Raw genomic sequence first — 19,898 nt, 5'->3', positions numbered from 1 at the left:
TGAGCCTCTTGATGGACACATCGACGTAGGAGAAGACATACACTGTATTCATAAAAGTCATCCAGAGACATTTTTATACCACCTGCTTCATACACGTTTCTACAAAATCAGGGCCAACGCTGGAACATCACGCAGCCAGAAAGAGGGAGTCAGGCTGACGTACGTGACCAAGTGGACGAAACTCAAAAACAGGTCAAGTGGCACGAGTCAGACTCAAAAGGTCCCAGACTGTGCGATTCCACACACATGAAATATCCAGAAGGGGTGAAGCTACTGGTGATCGCCAGGGGCTGGGCGAGGGGTGAACGGAGAATGTTCAGGTTTTATTCGGGGGGTTAAATCAGGTCCCAGGAGTGAAGCTTTGCTCCCACAGAAGCAGCGTCCCTCTAGACTCCGGGACACCAGAGCGCCTTCTCCAGGTGAGGATGCAACCGGAGGGCAGCCCTCTGCAGGACAGGGGAGGAGTCCCCACCGGAAACCGAGCCTGCCAGCGCCTCACCCTCCGACTGCGAGCTCCCAGGACGCCGAGGAAGCACATGGCTGTTATTTAAGGACGCCCGCCTGCCCGCCCCAGTCTGTGGGGTCCGACGGTGCAGCCAAGCGGAGACCCAACTGACCCAACTCACTGTCCACATGCGATGCAGGAGACACAGAAGAGCGAGCGTGGCAGCGGGCCCCAGGCCGTCCCCCCCCCCCCCGCCCCGGGCCCGCCAGGACCTTGCCCTCGCACCCACACTCCGCAGGGAGGGGTCCGGTCTTGGCGAGCGAACACCACCTGCCCAAGAGAACGCGGGTGGACTCCCGTAGGGCATCCGACCCTCCACGCCCCACAGGCCGGGGCCGGGGCGGACAAACACGTAAACCCATATAATTGGAATATAAGACTTTTCTCCCCCCTTGAAAACACAAAATTATCCAGCTTTTGTCCCTGGATTTGCCAAGGAAAACATAAAGAATGGGCCAAAGAGACAGAATAAAATGGGGACCCGTCCTGGAAACGCGGAAGTTTAACCTAGACGCCACCCTTGCAAAAACAGTTTTACAACCTAGTAAGTCATTTTTTTGGAAGCTAAAACCCACCCAAAGGAAAAGAGCCCGTTCTGTTCCGTTCCTCCGCTCCAAAGTCAAGAAGCGTCGCCTCTTCACCACTTAGCGTAAGCCGTGGTCAGGTCTCGTTTGCCTCCCCCCGCCCAGTAGAAACCAAACCGCTCTGCATTACCTGTCCACATTCTGCGAATCAGGACGATTCACAGGAATCTACACGCGTGGCCTCTCTTTAAAAAACCAGGGAGCCCTGGTCCACCGCGGTCCCCTCCACTCCCGACGGCACACGCCCCGGCTCATCCACGCATCCTGCTCACCTGCGGATCCCCACGGGCCGCTACCTGCACCGCGGTCAAGCCGGGGGTCACGCAGCCGGGGCCTCCACGCAGGTCTCCAAAAATGCACTGCTTTGTGCATAATGCCTCCATTCAGAGTACGCTTTGGAAGGGAAGGGCCTCGATTCTTGAATGAGCCTGTCAAGCAGGGTTCTTTAATTAAACTTGGCTCCAATCAAAAGGAAAATGCGTATGTTTGCAGGCCCGTCCTGGGCATGACGTAGGGAATCATATCTCAATTCTGACCAAATGGCAGAATGAAGCCCTTTTTTCAAAAGCATGGACGTTAGCCACCCAAGTCCGTGTTCTATTTATAGCTGCCGGGGATCACGGCTTGCAACGCCTGCACGGCCACCCCGCTCCAGCACCAGTGAGCCTGCATGCACAAGCACGCACACACCCATGGCACCGCCCCCATATTGCATTTCAGCTGCCAGCAAGTCAGACTTTTTCCATTAGTTTGGTTTGGGATGATTCCTGAGCTATAGGCACGCTTCCTGGCCGGCCGCCCACGGAACACCCGGACGCGGAATCGTTTCTCTCTCAAAAAAATAAAATAAATTTTTAAAAATCATTCTATCTTCTTTTTGGTTTCCATAAAGTCTACCAGAAAGGAGCCTACATTTCTGAGGGTGCTTCCATTCTTTTTTTTTTTTTTTTTGACATCCTAATATAAATATCAAAAATCTTTTCTCTAGTTGTAAGAAAATCTCCATACTCAGGATCGAAAGGTGCTAAAAACTCAGAACAGCATCAAGCAGCTATCAACAGGCTCTCAAAACTCGCTAATTTTAAAAACCCAGACCGTGAGGAAGAACCAGGTGTTCTTTGACTGGCAACAAAGCGGGGAGCCGACACTTGGTAACTGGGAAAGGAATCCAGGCCTTTGCGCCATGAATTGCTCGAGAACATTTCAAAGCGCGATGTGTGCTTCTCCTGGCACGTCCGGCTGAAACTCAAGACTGAACGGTTAACTGCAAGTTTCACCGCTGGCATCGCAGTGTCCCCTCCACACGTCTGTGCACAAAGTTACCTCTTAAGAAACTGCACGTGTAGGGTGGGTCCTCCAGCTGGAGGAGGAAAACGAGACCTGTCGTCACTGAGGCCCCGGGAGAGGGACAGGCCCGAGACTGGGGAGGCGGCCGGCGCGGGGACAGCTCTGCACAGAAGCACGAGCAGCACTGGGCGGCGGCCGGTGGCCAAAGCAGCAGCAGGTGTGCAACGCGGGCTTTGGGTGTGGCCAGTGGGCCACAGGGTCTGGGATCAGAACTCGAGGGACCCCTTGGAAGTTCAGGGAGGAGGCCCGGCCGAGATCAGAGCTCCAAATTCAACAGGCAGAGCGAGGCCCTGACCCGCGTTGGGGGAGGGGCGCGGGGAGGGAGCTGTGGGACCTGGCAGAGGCCTGAAGGACCAGGGGCAAGGACCAGGGGGAGAGCCAGAGGACCCGGCTGGCCCTCTACAGCTCGCAGGGCAGGGCGGGGGGGGGGGGGGGGGGGGCTGTTAGCTTGTTGGGTTCAGGCAAGAGAGGGTTCAGGCAAGAGACCAACACCGTACTCAGCTGGCCTGGCTCCCCCCCAGCAGCAGCAGGCACCTGGGAGCAGGGCCTGGGCAGGGAAGGAGCGCAGGGAAGACACAGGCGGGGGCGCAGGGGGCTCAGCAGGTGAGCGTCTGCCTTGGGCCCAGGGCGTGACCCTGGGGTCCCGGGATCCAGTCCTGTGTCAGGCTCCCTACTCTTCAGGGAGCCTGCTTCCCCCTCTGCCTATGTCTCTGCCTCTCCCTGGGTCTCTCAGGAATAAATACATAAAATTTCTTTTTTTTTTAAGATTTATTTATTTATTCATGATAGACATAAAGAGACAGAGAGAGAGGCTGCCTAGTGGGGGATCCCGCGGTGCCAGGAATAGTCCAGACATCTGGTAGATCCAGTCAGCCTCCCAGCGGGTCGGGAGAGCACGGATGAACTCCTGAGAGACTGGGAAGTGAGCACGGCCTCCGGAGTCAGGCTAGACCTGGAACGTCGCGTCTTAGCTGCAGGACTTGGCTCGTTCTCTCACTTCTCTGAGCAACAGGCTTTTTGCCTCTAGACGGGATTCACGCAGCTCCCAGCAAGTGGAAAATTCAATGAGATGATGGACATGGAGGGATGAGCACAGCACATGGCACCCAAGAAGCATCTCATAAAGGTCCTACTACTGTCGTTGTCGTAGAGGTTTATAGCTTCCAGATGAATCCATGGTACCTTTCAAGGTGCACCAGCTACTCAGCTGCACTTGGCTGGTGTCCCCTGGGGTGTCCCCTGGGGTGTCCCCTGGGGCGTCCCCCTGCTGGCGTCACGGCCTCAGGAGGGCAGCGGTGGGACTCCCACTGGCCGTGGGACGCCAGCTGCAGCTGCCCCAGCCTCACAGCTGAGTCATGCTGAACTCCATCAACATTGATCCTTAACAGGCCGTGATCTCAGAGGCAAAGAAATCCCCACCATACTCAAGTTTCTTATCATTAATCTGAATTAACCCAGCTGGTGAGTAAGTACTTGGCACAGATCCCGCCCCCAACCCCAGCCGAATGGCTCGGTCCTCTGAGGAGTAGGTCCAAGGCTCGGTGACAACGGCACCCCTGAAGCCTCATCACCGACCTCTTGGGCCCAGGTGCTATCACGAACTGTATGTCCAGAGTCCTTAACCCCACATCACGGTCTGCGGAGGCCCCAACAAACTACCCACGTAAGAAGGGAACTGCGTCAACGGACAGTGGTACGGACTCTTGTCCTAGCAAGGCAACTACCCCCCTGGGAGTCCTGAGAGCCTTTCTACTCAGATGGTTCCCAATCAACAAACAAAAACACGTAGGAGGACACTATAAGCTCATCTAGACAGAGGTCTTGCTGATGGCGCCTTCCATGTGAAAAAGCAAGAAGGTCGAGAGAAAATCAGATTATTTCTCTGGTCCTCCTGCGAGTCGGGGAAGAAAAGGTGAGAAGGAACATGGGAAGAAGTCCTACCCTGATGCCCCCTCCAAATGTCTTATAGTATCATATGCCAATTATACCTCAATAAAGCAGAAATTAAAAGAAAGAAAGAAAAGAAAAGACAAGACAAGAGAAAAGAAAAGAAAAGAAAAGAAAAGAAAAGAAAAGAAAAGAAAAGAAAAGAAAAGAAAAGAAAGAAGAAAACTCATCCTAAACCACAGATTAAATCCAGGAACTTTTTTTTTTTTTTTTTTTTTTTTAATTAGGCTCTGCATCCAACGTGGGGCTGGAGCTCATGACCCTGAGCTCACAAGTCACATGCTCTCCTACACCAGCCAGGGGCCCCGAAACCCAGAACCCGACTTAGTCTCCCCACTGCCTCGAGGCCCGGTGTGAGCCTCCATTTACCGTACGGCCTGGCCTGCTGGTGCGACCGCCCGGACCGAGCGCTGAGTGAGTCATCGCGGTGGCTTGCAAAACACACCGAGCTGGGGCTGGGTGAACATTAAGCCGAAAGGGGAAAAAAAAGATCACACACCACTTACTCATCAAAAGGGAGAGAAGCAGAAAAGAAAGGAAGGTGTGGAGTTTGGTTGGTCACGGGTCACTCAGCCCTTGCACGAGGCTGCCCCCCGCACCAGGGTTGGGGGCCAAGGGCTTGGCCACGCACGAAAATCACCGGGCGGCGGGAAGGTCCAGAGGGCAGAGCTGTAACCCCTCCAGCTTCCCGCCGTCTCAGGTCGACACATCGGTCTCCTGGTGTCGTGTGATGGAAAGTGTCCTACCGTCCGTTGCTTTGCCTTTTAAGACAAATGGAGGCTCAGAGTTAAGAAGGCCCAGAAAAAAAACACAACTCCATGGCCCACTGTACAAATGTGCAGACAGATATGTTCTATTTATTTTTTCACAGATGCCGCAGAAACCAATTTTGGAATAAACATAACTATAAATCTAGATGCACAACATAACCAAGCCATAATAAGTATAATTTTAATGTGAAAATTAAAAAAAATCACACGAAGGCATCATTCACAGCCTCTAAAACTACGTTACAGGAAATTTCGTTAGCAGTGAGCATTCTACTTAGAAAACAGAAAGGGCAGACTTTTACAGAATCAGGTCAATCTTCGCTACGAGGGTTTCTCGGTCCCGGCACTACCGTCGCTGGGGCTGAAGCAGTCTGCGCCGTGGGCAGCTGTCCTGCGCGGCCCGAGGCCCAGCGGTCCCCGTCACCCTCCACCCGCCGGCGCAGCGGGACCCTCTACATCACCGGCAACCACCAGGCCTCGCTAAGGGCGCGCAGGGGGCACACTGTCCAGCGCAGAACCGCTGTTCCATACAAAAATTCAAACCCCACCGGTAACGACTACACACTGTGGCCAAGAACTCAGCTGCCGCCACAGCCGTGCTAGCTCTTCCCTTCTCGCGCCAGCACGTTTTAAGCTACAAAATCTGTATTCAGTAGGAAGAGAAAACATGAGCAACCAGCATACCACCACCTTACCTGAATTCCGGCTCCACAAAGTTCACTTATTTTTTTTTTTTTTAAGATTTTACTTATTTATTCATGAGACACACAGAGAGAGGCAGAGACCCAGGCAGAAGGAGAAGCAGGCTCCATGAAGGGAGCCCGACGCGGGACTCATCCCGGGACCCCAGGGCCATCCCCTGGGCCAAAGGCAGATGCTCCACCCCTGAGCCCCCCGGGCGACCCTACAGGGTTCACTTAAATGCAAACCCTTAATGGTCTAGGAGAGATCCCCCGTCAGGAGGAGGGCCAATGTCCAAAATCGTGGTCTCTTACAATTTTACCTCTTGCGGTCAACCTAAAGCTGCTCTAAAAGAAAAAAAAAAAAGTTTCTAGATAAGAGGAGTTGGCCGCACGGTTAGGGAGACGGCGGGCCTGCGCCCCTGGACAGCCCGGGCCGCTCAGGGCGCAGAAGCCCCGGCGATGCCCGTGCCCAGCGGGGCTCCCGACGCGCACCCGCAGCCCGCAGAGGACCCCGCGGCACACCCGCCTTCTCACAGCAGCACCCCGCGGGCCTGGGGCCGGGCAGGGCGCGCTGAAGCCCAGGAAACCGATTTAGGAAAGTCGGCGTGACCTCTGTCCCCAGGGGGCGGACCCCCAGGAACCTACAGGCCGCGGCACAGACTCGGGGGTCAGACACGCTCCCCCACCGCAGGCCCCAAGGCTCTCGCGTCATGATCCCCGAGTCCCGGGATCGAGCCCCGTGTGGGGCTCCCGGCTCTGCTCCCCGTGCTCCCACTCGCTCTCACTCTCCCGTCAAATAAATGAATAAAAGCTTGAAAGAGGAAGAAGTTGCCCCACATCTGCTGTCCTTGAGGGAACAGTTACTCATCCAACATCTTGGAACAACACCCTTCTCCTCCGAGGGTGTCCTTGCCCTGCGGGCGGGCAAACGCCGGCCAGAGGGATCCACACGGAGGATCTGCGGGACGGTCAAGAGGTCACGGGGGTTGCGGGGACCACAGACACCACCCGAGTCCTGCCTGACGCCATCGTTGGGTGGTATAGGCCTTGGGTCAAGTTACCCAGCTCTCCTGCCTCGGGGGAGAAGGAAGGTACCTGCTGTCACAGAGACACCAAGCGAGGCAGGACAACGCGACCGTGCCCGCCCTCGGAGCTCCCGGAGGTTTTGCAATTTCAGAGGCACATTTCCCTAACGCTGCGCACGGGCCGCCGAGGGAGCCCCACCTACAACTATTTTGCTCCCTGTTTTCACTTTTAAGGCTGATAACTGGTGCTTTAATGTTTTATGATGGTAAAATACGGGAACATAAGAACTGTGGTGAAAAGCCAGATGCACGGGTCCCCCCCCACCGCCCCCCCGCGCCAGGAGCCCACCTCGCCCGCTTAGTGCCCAAGACACCGGACGGCAGCATCGGGTCACATAGCCCGGAGCTCGCTCCATCTGCTGCTCTCCCCTGCTGGACTCTGGCCACCGGCAGGACGTTCCACCTGTTTTGCGTGTACGTTATTTGTATTCCACCGACATTTAGCGAAGGGACACACCGGGCTCAATGCTCCGCAAATGACTTTCGCACCCAACTTGACCCGACGGGCCTGCCCGAGGGCAGGAAGGAAACCGTCACAGCCAAGAAGCGACGGCACCAGGCAAACACCCGAGCTCCGGGGGCTTCTCGGGGTCTGGGAAACAGCGGCAGGACCGTGCACGGCAGGCTTCCCGGCCTTCACCCACACCTGCGGGAATGCCCAACCGTGAAAATCCCAAGGCGCCAGGAGCCCGGCGGGCAGGGCGGAGGCGGGCGCCGGCCCCAGGGCGGGGGCGCCAGGAGGCGGGAGGCTGCTTTCCCGACCTCATCTTCTTGGAAAACTGGCCACAGCTCAGACATACGCGCCCGCTGGAGGCCGCGGCTCCACAGCACTCAGGCCGCCGGCTCCGCGTGGACAGCCACGGTGGCTCCCCGCCCTGCCCAGCGCGTGCCCGCCCCCGGCCAGGGCCACCGGCGAAGCCCAACACGGCCATAGGTGCACACGTGTGCACACGTGCGTTACACGGAGGCCTGCGCAGCGGGTGCTCGGGCACGAGCATGCCCGTGACATACAAGCACCAGTGCACGCGTGTGCACAGGCCCAGCCCCTCTCTATGACGCAGTTTGGCCAGACGCTTCTGGCACTTGGGCCCACAGCTCACCCGCTGGCGGCCCCAACACCCGTCGCACGCTCAACGCGTTCTTGGTAGAAAACAAAAGCATGAGGCCAAAAAAAAAAAGGAAAAAAAAGAGAAAAAAACCCAGGAGGTATAAAGAAAAAAAATTTTTGTACGTAGAAAAACCGTTTGCTGCAGAAGCCAAGGGCGAGGAGGACACGGCGCCTTGGGGACGCAGGAAGCCCCGCGCTCGGGTTCTAGCTCCACGAGGGAAGGGGCACCCGGGGGAGCCCGGTGCGGCGGGCGGCGTGGAGGCTGGGCCCTGGGGAGTTACTGGGCCCACGAGCAGCCCTCGTCACAGGACCGGGCTCCCTTCGCCCGGCCCCGTGCCCATGGGCCATCGTTTCGTCAAAGCAGGGGACCGGGAGCCCCTGCCCGGGGAGGACCACTGGGGCAGCTGCAGCCCCGGGGCCTGGGCTCCGCACACAGGCACCAGCGTCCCGCCCGCGTCCAGGGTCCCAGGCCCCCGCGGCTCCCCGGGGGCACCTGCCTGGGGTCTGCTCCTCCGCCTCTCCCTCCCCGGGGATGGACCCTCACCGCCCAGCCCGGGGCTGCAGCGAGCACCCTCTCCTCGGCTCCGCCCGGACACATGCCCCTCCACCCAGGCCCGCCGAGATGCCGGGGTGGCGGGAACACCCTGGGGCGCCCCTCGGCGTGCCCAGGGGGCTCAGCTCACATCATCAGGGCACACGCGGCGGGGGCATGAGCAGGCGCAGACCTGTAGCAATGACAACGGTCCACACTCCAGAAGGCGCGGTGTTAATTGTCGCCTAGCCCTCGACACTGAGTTCAAAGTCCGTGGAGGGATTCCATGGGGCTGGGAAGTAAGCTTTGGAGTAAACACACACCGAGGGCTGGAGGCCACCTACGTCCCTACAGTTAGGGCCACTGCCACCATGTAACTGCTGGGCAGGCTTCCCACTCCAGGATTCTCACGGCACAGGAGGATGAGAATTACAAGAAAATCCCATAAACAGTTCCCCAAACCTGGCCAGTGGCCGGGCCTCCTGGGCGCACTCGGACCCCTAAATAAGCATCAGCACACACACAGGGATCTTGCGAGGGCCCCACGGGAGTCCCCAGTCCCTGCTCGTGATCACCTGAGACCGTCGCTGTGCACTGCGCTCTGAGGAGACCTCGACGGGGGACACAGATCTAGCACCCCGCCGTACGTCCTTTGTGAAGCAGCGCACGTCATTAAGACTCTAACTAGAAGTCACAAGATCGGGGATCCCTGGGTGACGCAGCGGTTTGGCGCCTGCCTTTGGCCCAGGGCGCGATCCTGGAGACCCGGGATCGAATCCCACGTCGGGCTCCCGGTGCATGGAGCCTGCTTCTCCCTCTGCCTGTGTCTCTGCCTCTCTCTCGCTCTCTCTGTGTGACTATCATAAATAAAATTAAAAAAAAAAAAAGTCACAAGATCCCTGCCGTCAGGGACACATCCTGACCGGGCGCCTCGGCTGTACCTCGGCTGTGCCTGCTGTACGTAAGCTGAGCGGACGCCTCTCATAAAACTTTCACTGCCAAGTCATCTAAGATGTGCAAATTCTTTGATCAAATCTCTCCACTCCCAAGAAACTTCATCCTCAAGAAGGAACCAGGCGAGCACACTATGATGTGGGCATACAAACGTTCGTGGGTGGTTTTCTACAAAAGCAAACAGCTCCAGACAACCGAGAGTGGTCCTATAAATGATGATACGTGCCCAGGAGGAATGGGAATGTTCACTCTTAGACCCGGACACCTAGGACTCCACCTTGGGCTGCAGGCTCTAGAGTGTGCCCTGCACATCACAAGGACTGGGGCCTGAGGGGGGCAGGGGGCAGTAAATAAACAGAAGTTCCTTAATGAAGGAATCATCGTCTTTGGTGGAAAATATTATTTTGAACGTGAGGTCATGGCTGTTATTTGGCATAAACTATTGCTTTGCTATTAATACTTAGCAAAAATTTCCAAAAACAAGGGGTGCCTGGGTGGCTCTGTGGGTTAAGCATCTGACTCTTGGTTTGGGCTCAAATCATGATCCCATGGGCCATGAGATGCAGCCCCACAGAGTCCGCTTGTCCATCTCCCTCTGCTCCTCCTCTCTCATGCTTGCTCTTCTTTCTCTTGCTCTCTCTCTCATAAATAAATAAAAATTTTAAAAAAGCTTCCAAAAATTCAAAAACTCTGTTCTAAAATTTTAGAGAAGAATTTCAAATAGAAACGACAGGCAAAGCATACAAAAAACTGAAATTTTAGGAAAACATGTAAAGCAGAATAAGGAAATAAAAACACTTATAAGACCAACTTATAGGAAAGGAAAAGAGTCTCACACACACACACACACACACACACAACCACCAAACACATCTTTATGCAGATTATTTTGTGGCCAAGATGCATTATAGTTTATTCCTCTGAAAACAGATCTTTAATGAATGAAGCTGTTTTCTTCATAACGTACGCGGCATTGAAAAGTTTAAGGAACAATAGAGAAAATTCACAGTACTAATGATATGGTTTATATAATGAACTTAAATATTTAGTACTTTCAGTAAATTCACTGACCCACGTGACCCTATTCTTTCCTTAATCTGAATATCGCTGTCTGAGTGACATGGAGGGGATTAAGAGGACACTTATCCTGATGAGCAGTGAGCAATGCAGTACAGTTGGGGATTCATCACACTGTAAACCCTAAAATTAATAACACTAGGTTACTTATGCTTCAATCAAAAAAGAGAAATAAGTAAACGCCACCGTATGAATGGCGTTGGCAATGCCCATAACCACTGTCCTGCCTTACGAAGCAGGCCTTCTCCCAACTGACCTTGATTAAAAAATAATCAAAGAACCACCGGGACTCAAGAAAGGTCTTTGACTTTGGTGTTACCGCCAATAAAACATATACTGTGAAAATCTTGACTATAACCACATAATTTATTGATTTTGCTGAAACACGGGCAAGAGAAATAGATTTATGGAAAATATATTATGGACTACACGTCTATTACTCATGCAAACATCACTGGCCTATCAAAAGAACGTCCCGGCATGTGCAACTGTAATTATCTCCATTTCCCTTTGATAGTCTGCTGACTTTCAGCAATAAAAACCATAGCTTTACACATTTTTTTTTTACTGCGTCCTAATGAAGGTAGATGTGTCAAGGTAGGCAAAGACATTTTATTTACCAGTTTGTAGGCTAGATTTATAACTTTTAAGTATGCAGATATGAGATACGGGGTCTGCATTTGTAGTCTTGTCCCTGACTTTGAAAATGACACATTTAAAGCTTTTTGCGATCAACTCTTAAATGGAAAACATGATAGGTGTGCTTTTATAGAAACACAGATACAGAGGCATGGAAAGCACAGGTCCCAAAACATGGAAAGTAGCACCCAGGCTGTTTTTGTCTCTTGCTTATGGCATTTTGTAAATTTAGTACATATTCTTTGTAGGATTAAAGAGAAAGGAGAAATGAATTTAAGAATGATAAGGGGAACAGCACATGACCTTTGACATAGTAATGTTGATTACCGGCCCCAGATTAAACCTATGTGCGTCAGGTGTCTTAGAGCACCAACATTCTTGATCCTAAATATATCCCCTTATACATAATTTAAATATCTATGAAGCAAGTAAAACCAAAATTTTATTAATGGTAGCTGCGCACATGAGCGGGTGGTCTACAGTAAATTTCTTTCAAAGAGAATTTTAACACCGAAAAAGTAGGCCTCTCGAACACACGCTCTGAAAGAGATGAGTCCACCTCTCTCCATAATGTATATCATCATCAGTGGGCACTAGTCACATGCTATTACCGGACAAAAAATAAAGGAGAGAGAGAAAGATTTAAAACAATTAAGGAATTCTTTGTGGACCCAATGTTGGGCCATGTACAAAAGCTTACATTCTACTCCAACAGCCCCCAAGCCTTTTATCTTCACCTCTCAAGGTCCAGCAAGTCGTAAAGACAAGCAAGACTACCCCAAAGTGCAAAATTTCAACCTTGCCTACCTTTTCTTTGCTAATAACTCACTTAAAAAAAAATTCACATGTAAAATGCCATTACACAGAGAAGCTTTAAATCCTGAAGAACAGATACCGACGCTCGGGTGAAAGCAGAGGCATTGCATGGACGGCCCCGCGGTGTCACCCCCCTTGCTTGGGCTGTGGCTCTGACACCCAACGCCAGCACCTGCCCCTTGATTGGCAGAGTCAGGCGATCGGAGTTCACGTGACAGGAGATGCTAGATTTAAACTGAGGCTCAGGTTTCCTCTGTCACCCCCGGCGGGCACATTCTCCAAAAAAGCCCTTCGCCAGGCAGTAAGATGTTTTAATCAAGGCCATGCTCTTGGAGGAACGTTCGGCTCCGCTGCCGGTGTTCACGCCGCAGGTACTAAGACGCTAACAACGAAAACACAACCGATGTGGAAAAACTCCGGGAAAGCTGCCAGGATCTTGAGGGAAAGGAGATGCCGTCAGATGACCCCAAAGAGAAACCCCACGATCAGGGATGGCTAGCACCGGGGGACAAATGAGTCCTAATAAACACATCCCAAAAGGCAAGTTTCCCAAGCGTCTTATTACACCCGTTGTCCTACCATGGTCATGAGGTCGGGCCGGCAGCTCTAGAAACCCCATTTCACAAGGCAATAGAAGCTATGTCTTAAGTATAAAAAGCAAACCAGAGAAAAAATTAACAGCAGGGTTAATATCTTCCTACTGGGTTTCAAAGTCTCTGGAGCGTAGATGTTTCCCCAAACTCCCACACAGCTTAGCTCAAAAATCATTTACGAACTACCTACTATCTTCAAAGAGCCCAGAAACAATGATAAAAGCATAAGGCAAAGGACACCAACAGGACAGAGAAGAATGGCAGTGAAGACCACAGAGGATCTGCACACGGGTGTGCATTCAAATCCCGACGACCACTCTGACTGGGTGATGCTGGGCCACTTACTTCACCTCTCTGCGTCTCACTTTCTTCATCCATGGGGACTTAACCCAAGAGCCGTCAAATGAATTAAAGTTGCTACTGAACGTCCGGTACTCAGGAACATGCCTGGCACGTAGAGCCCCCAATAAACATGAGCTATTTTGATTGCTGACCTCGAAGAATTGTAAAATGCTTCACAATCAAGAAAAAAAAATATCATAGGCATCACCCCTCCCACCATGAAACGATCCGTACTTGAGGAGAAAATGAAGGCTGTACCAGGAGAGAGTCCCATCCATCCTGTAGGACCTCTCCGCGCAAATGAGGTGATAAAACTTACACATGGGATAGTTACGGTCCCAGGACTCTGTTTACTCATTTGGGGAGGGCGGGGGACATCCAACCAGGATAAAATCCTAACCAGACCAGGACAGAAAGAGGAGGAGCCACGTTCAGAGGGAAGGAGAGGTAGGGGTCACGGTCAACCGGAGCCGCCAGCGATGGTCTCAACAGGCAGCTACCAGGGAGGGCACCCGATGCGCAGAGGGGACGGCACAGAAGCCTGCGGGTTCCCCGGAGAAGAAGTCACGAGGGAAAAGAAGTGAAGAGATGTCAGATCAGAGGGCCTGGAAAATCCAACTGAGGAATGCGAGCCTGATTTTACTAGCGATACGGACACGCTCCAGACAAAATTCTGGAAAGGCAAAATCTGCCAGAAGGCTACAGGTCGAAAGGGAGAGAAACATACGTGCAATGTAGCACAAGGGATGATTTGGGGCCAGCTCTGAGGCCACGGCCTCCCTCACCACTGAACCCTGGGTTCCATCCTCACTCTGAGCCACTACCCACCTGCCACGTGCCAACCGCTCTGGAAATCTCTCAAATTCTAAGAGTCACGCAAGGTGGACACCCCTGTGCCCACAGAAATAAAGCCCAGCAAGGTCAGAAAACCCAAGATCCCACAGGCAAGGGGGGTGGGTAGCTGGGTTTCCAAAAGCCACATCTTCTCTACTTTTAAGGATGAGGCACTTTTCATTCCAGCAGGGGCACTTTGGGGTGGGGAAGTACGGCCGAGCGAATGTGGAGCCACTGGTTGCTCGTTCCTGAACGTTCCCCGCAGGTGACTTGAAAAGCTCGTGCTGCAGTTACCCTGCATGCCAACCTTTGAAACCCACTGATAAGGCATCCTCAACAGAGAGCAACAGAGGGGGTTAAGAGCCCACTTAACCATGATGAGCACTAACACAAAGGAGTGTTGAATCATATCGTATGCCTGACACTAACAACACTGTACCTTAACTACAATAAAAAAAAAAATCTTAAAAATTAAAAAAAAAAAAAGAAGTATCCCATTTCCTGCCAGTTTCAACAGAAGAGCACGTTCAAGGGTCTTGTCCTTCAAGGTGACCCCATGGAAAGCCAGCAGAGTTGGAAAAGCAAACACGGCTCTCTCCTGCCACCACCCTGGTTAGAGGCCGAGGGCCCCGCCTCCCACGCGGGGCTGTGCCTGATGTGAGAGGTGAGGACAGCAGGGAGCAGCCCTTGCCTGCCAGGCCACGGAGATCAGGGCTCCCTGCCCGCAACAACTGGCCTGCTTGCAGCTGCTCCGGGGCGGGGTGGGGTGGGGGCAGGGGGGCTGTGCTGTCCCCAAATTGGCAGGGGCCGAAAAATGAGTATTTGACAATAGGAATCTTTATAGAGTGTGCAGAAAAGGCGAGACACTCGAACTCCCCTGGGAGAAAAGAAGATACCAGCAAATGGTCTGATTGTGTTTGACAGTTGTCCAAGGGATCACTTTCAGGATCTGATGGAACAAGGAAGTCCTCCTCGGCACGTCCCTCCTGCCCTCGAGAGAGGATGTGGGGAGAAGGGAAGGAGCTCCCAAAAGTAACAGTCTTAAATCTTTTTGTTTGTTTGTTTTTAGAACAAGACAATACCTATCACCAAGATCTAAAACGAAACAGAAATACTATGAAAAGAGAAAATTGGGCTCAAAGAACCCTTTACAGCTTTAAAAGCTATTTGAACTCCTCATTAACAACCAAAACCAAGACACTTTCGCAAATGGAGGGGAAACAAGGAAGGTGATTCCACTTAGCATCCTGAGCGTGAACCAGGTCGTTAAGAAACAGGCGCAGCTGGCATGTCTTCAGGAGCAGGTCCAGCCTTAAGACCGTTAGGACCCGCTTTCTATATTTGTATTTGTGATCGTACTGGTGTACGTTTTGCATATTCTGAAAACTCAAAGCATTCGTGTAAGTTCCATTAATCATCCTCAAAAGGGCTTTTGTCTGAACAGCCAGTAGGCCAGCCACACCGATTCCTAAAATAGAAAAGTCCAGCTCATTTATGTGATCAACGGGTGCTTACCGGCCTAGCACCCTAGGTGCTGTGCTTGGGCATCCACTTCAAAATATCAACATGTTTGCAAAACAGTCTTGCCACTTGGTTGAGCCTTTTCTGTTTGTTTTTTTTTTTAAAAAAAAAATCGCTTCCGGTTATGGACCTACCTCAACTTAGTTTCCACCTAAGTAAACTTTTTAACAACCTACCTCCTAATGCCGAAAACACAAGTGTTCCCAGAAGCGTGCACACAACTTAATTGAGAGCAGCCATAAAAATGTAAGGTCATGAAGGAACTGCAACTCTAGTTGGGGGTGGGGGGGACTCAGCCTCTGCTCTGCAGTCCCGGGGAACGTAGAAGTCAATGGCCACGGGTGGATGGAACAAGCTGCCCAAGCATCTCGGTGGCCAGCGGTAAAAGGCCTGATGCTATTTAGGGCAGGCAAGCGCAGGCAAGAATGCGGCGCTTCCAGCATGCACAGGAATTAATGCCACAGGAATTAATGCCACGAGCCAGGCTCGGTGGGCTAGCTCAGGGGTTCTCGACTGGGAGTGATTTTGCTCCCCCTGGCTCATGTGGCAACGTCCGCACACATTTCAGTTGTCACAAGTTGGGGGCGCTACTCGCACCTAGTGGGTGGGGGCCAGGGACGGTGCTCAACATCCTACCGGGCACAGGACGGCCTCCCAACACCAAAGAATGAACTGGCCCAAAATGTCAATGGCACCCAGTTTGAGAAACCCTGGCCTGGCTCTAAACAGCAGCTGCTACTCAGAGGTAGCTCCCACTTTGTTATTATCTGGCTATAGTCACCAGAAAGCTAATCATGCAACATCTTGTTCACTTTTTTTTTTTTTAATGCCCCAGTTGCCAGTGTTAGCTTCAAACTGTTGCCCAACAAGCAACAAGTCATTATGCCTAAATCAGGATGGAAAAAGTGAGCAAAGACACCGGTTACCAGGACATGACTTGGGGCTGAATCCCCATAGTTTTGTGGTCCTTGGAAACCTAGCACTGCCCCCCTGGCTGTGGCTACTCCCACATGATTGACCTCACTGGGATAATTTATGAAACCTTAACAAAAGGACGGTCTGTTACAAGACATCAACAGAAGGAGACGGGATCTTTGTTAGGAGCTGGTCTCCAATTAAAACAGCACCGTGCGGCCTCTCCGCCCTTACAGCCTCCCACTCAAAGTGATCACAGTCAGGGGTGGAACTTGGAAGGTTGATTAGAAACATTAGGATACAAATACCCCACAAGATGAAAAGTATGACTTTAAAGAAATGAACATCCTCCCACCCAAAAAAAAAAAAAAAAAGATACTCAAGTCGCCAGCAAGAGAGAAAAAAGACTCCGGATTCTATAAAAAAAAAAAGCTCAAGGTTGGGCAAGTGACTTAACATCTTTAGGTTAAGAGTCAAGCATCTAGGAAATGGGGGAGGGGGTGAGGGTCGCCAAAGGCCGACTTCAGTATCATATACAGATCACGGAAATGAAGCACTGCGCCTCCTTACCCCGAGCTAAGGACCTAAGGTCCCGTGTCCCCAAGAAGAGGAGGGAATTTCAAGGAGAGGAGGGGAGGGCAGGTGGTGGCTGAGCACGCTCCCCTACAGTTTTCCCCACTTGCACTAGAGGGCAGAGCTCGCCCCAAGGTGGGGGCCCTCCCCTCCCTGCCCCCCCAGGCCCACGGGGGGGGGTGGGGGGTGGGCCTGGAAACCCCAACTAACTGGACACAAAACCTGTGTCTCAAGAGCTTTCCCAAGGGTCCCATAACACAGAACTAAAAAAAGTGAAAAAAAAGAAAATTAAACGAATTAGGAGAGCCTAGGTCTTCTTCCAGGGGAAAGCAATTAAAACACAGCCCACTGGGCCTGCATGCCTGGTTAACCTGCAACTCCTATAAAAAGTTTTGGTTGCTTTCTCCCCTTGATGACGACAAAGGTCTATGGGGCAAAACGATAATGATAATAATTAATAATAATATACAAAAATAACAAGGAAGGAAGGCTCAACCATAGATTTCTTGGAAACGCAGGAATCCATGGAGGGCGGATTCCTTTCCAGCCTGCCTGTGGCCGCAAGTGTGGGTGTCACAGAGGAGATGCCCCTTTGAGAAAGGGGGGACGTTGCTAGGGCTCAAGAATATATCACTTTGGCCGCTGAAACCAGGGGTCTCAGAGCGCAGTGAGGGAGCATCCGGCAGGTGAGCCGGGCTGCAGGTAGCGCAGGCACTGGGGCCTGACAACGCGGCTGGGGCGCGGGGCCGGGCCTGCCCTCACCCCCGCACCTGGCCCGAACCTCCCCAAACTGTGCCTGGGCCCACGAGCCCTCCGCTTGGCTTTCAGCGAGTCACCCCGGGCGCCCCCGAGTCAACCAGGTTCACTCCGGGCCACTTGAGACCTCGACCGTAGACACGCGCGGGAGAGGGAAGGGGGCCGGGGGGGGGGGGAGGGGAGGGGGGTCCCGACCTTCAGGAAGCGTCCGTTTGCCCTCAAGGGCATCGTCTGCGCGCTGCGGGCTGGGGTTCCGCGGAGGGCACGAGGCCGGCGGGTGCAGCACCCGGGGAGGCCCGCGCCCCGCTCGCAGGAAGCCGGCTCGTCCCGCGGAGGAAGCGCCCGTCCCCCCGTCCCCCCGCGCCCCCGCGCCCCCGCGCCCGGGAAGGGGCGGCCCCCGGGCGAGCGCAGGGTCCCCGCGGGCCGGCGCGGCCGCACTCACCTCGGGGAAGAAGTTGTCCATTGTTCCGGGCGCTCCCGACCCGCGGGGCCGCGTCCCGGCTCGGCCTCGGCCCCGGCCCCGAGCGGGTCACGCCGCGCGCCCCAGGGCCCCGAGCCCGCGGGGCGCCCCCGCCGCCATCGCCGCGCCCGCCTCGCGTCCGCACCTTTTGTTCGCCCAAACCCGAGCCTCTAACTCATCCGTCCCGGCCGCAGCCTTTGTCTCCGGCCGCCAAGTTCCCTACTCCTGGGCGCCGCGCTCGCCGGCGGGGAACGGCTCGGGACACATGGTGCCCCCGGGCTGCGGCTGCGCTGGGCTGCGCGGGGCTGCGCTGGGGCTGCCGCACGGCGCCGGGGGTCTGGGGGCGCGCCCCGCCGACTGCGCTCCGGCCCGAGGCGCCCGCCGCCGGGACAGGGACCGGGGCCGCCAGGCGACACGGAGCGGCTCTCCCGGCGCGAGCGCGGCCGCCGCGAGGGTTCGGGCGCCTGGGCTCGGCGGGCTCACGGCGGCTCCCAGCCCTGCCGAGCGCAGCGCTGGCCACGCCCCTGGCCACGCCCCTGGCCACGCCCACCAGGCCGCCTTCCAGGCTCGACCGCCTCGCCCCGCCTCTCCAGGAGCGCTGGCCACGCCCCTAGCCACGCCCACCAGGCCGCCTTCCAGGCTCGACCGCCTCGCCCCGCCCCTCCAGGACCGCTGGCCCCGCCCTCGCTCCGCCCCTCGCCCCGCCCCGCCCAGGGTCCGACCACCCAGCCGCCGTCCCAGCGCGTCCGCCTCGCCCCGCCCCTCCAGAGCACTGGCCCCGCCCCCTCCCCGCCAAGCGGCCGCCCGCCCGGCTCGCCCCGCCCCCAGCAGCGCTGGCCCCGCCCCTCCCGGAGCGCAGCCCCGCCCGCCCCGCCCCGCGCTTCCGCAGGCCCCGGCCCCGCCCACTCGGCGCGGGGCAGACTCGGGCCGGGCGGCGGGAGGGGAAGGCGAGGCCCGCGCTGCACCCCCTCGGGCCCCCGCCCCGGCCCGGCAGTGGGCGGGGCAGTGGCCTCTCGCCTCGGGTGGTAGAGACCCGGGAGTCGCCGGGGAGGAGCGGCTGCGGATGCTTTGGGGCCTTTGATCTTGGCGGGACCCCGGCGGGGCAGCGCGCGGAGCTCAGCGACGCGGCGGGCGGAGGAGCGCGCCCGGGGAGGGAGCGCGGGCGGCTGCTGCGCGGCTGCTGCGCGGGTCAGGGCGGAGGAGCGAGGCTGCTCCGGGCTCTGGAAGCCGCCCCCCCCCCCCCCGTCCGGGTTCCTCCCTTGCGGTCACGTTAAAGGACGTTTTCCTGGCACCCCGGGGGGCGGGCGGAGGAATGCGGTTTCGTAACCTGGAAGGGGCCAGGCCGCTGCTCCGCAGTTAGCCTCTCCCTAGACCCAAAAGGAACAGGCAAAGGCAAGTGAGACGGATGAAGGATCAGATCCGCCTGATACCGTTTCCTCCAGGGCAGGTGCTCCAACCTGAGCGCGCCCGGGCATCACCTGGGAAGCTCCTTAAAATGCGGCCTGGAATTCGGCGGGAGCATCTCAGCGAGCTTCCGGGGCGCCTGGCCCTGTGCCGCCCGCGCACCGCAGCCTGTCTGCAGCAGGTAGAAAAAATTGAGAGCAAAGGTTTAGGGACTTTTGCAGCAATTTGAAAAATGCCCCAGGAGCCGAGCAAATGATCGGTGGACTCTGAACCGAGTATGAACCAGTCTTGGTGTTTGTCAGGCTTGCTGGTGACTCACCCCCGGCCCAGCGGGGTTCTCCTATCAGTACCTGGAGAATTGGAAACAAAAAGGACTGGTTCTTCACCACAGGGGTGTGAGGCCCTCTGGGGGGGGGGGGTTGCCAACTGCTCCTCCTCCTTTAAAACTCAAGT

General features: G+C 55.0%; 1 protein-coding gene across 1 annotated transcript in view; it reads right to left on the bottom strand.

The window, feature by feature from the left end:
- The window catches only part of MYO10 (myosin X), a 194,376-nt gene extending 176,051 nt beyond the window's left edge, over positions 1 to 18,325 (bottom strand). The window contains exon 1 of the mRNA XM_072757215.1: positions 18,024 to 18,325. Within this exon, the coding sequence (XP_072613316.1) occupies positions 18,024 to 18,044 (21 nt within the window). The 5' untranslated portion in view covers positions 18,045 to 18,325. The remainder of the gene's footprint in view (positions 1 to 18,023) is intronic.
- Positions 18,326 to 19,898: the final 1,573 nt, after the last annotated feature.

This window comes from Vulpes vulpes, chromosome 4 (assembly GCF_048418805.1).
Source record: "Vulpes vulpes isolate BD-2025 chromosome 4, VulVul3, whole genome shotgun sequence".
NCBI lineage: Eukaryota > Metazoa > Chordata > Mammalia > Carnivora > Canidae > Vulpes > Vulpes vulpes.
The sequence above is the reverse complement of the archived record's forward strand: the minus strand, read 5'-3'. Positions and strand labels throughout refer to the sequence as shown.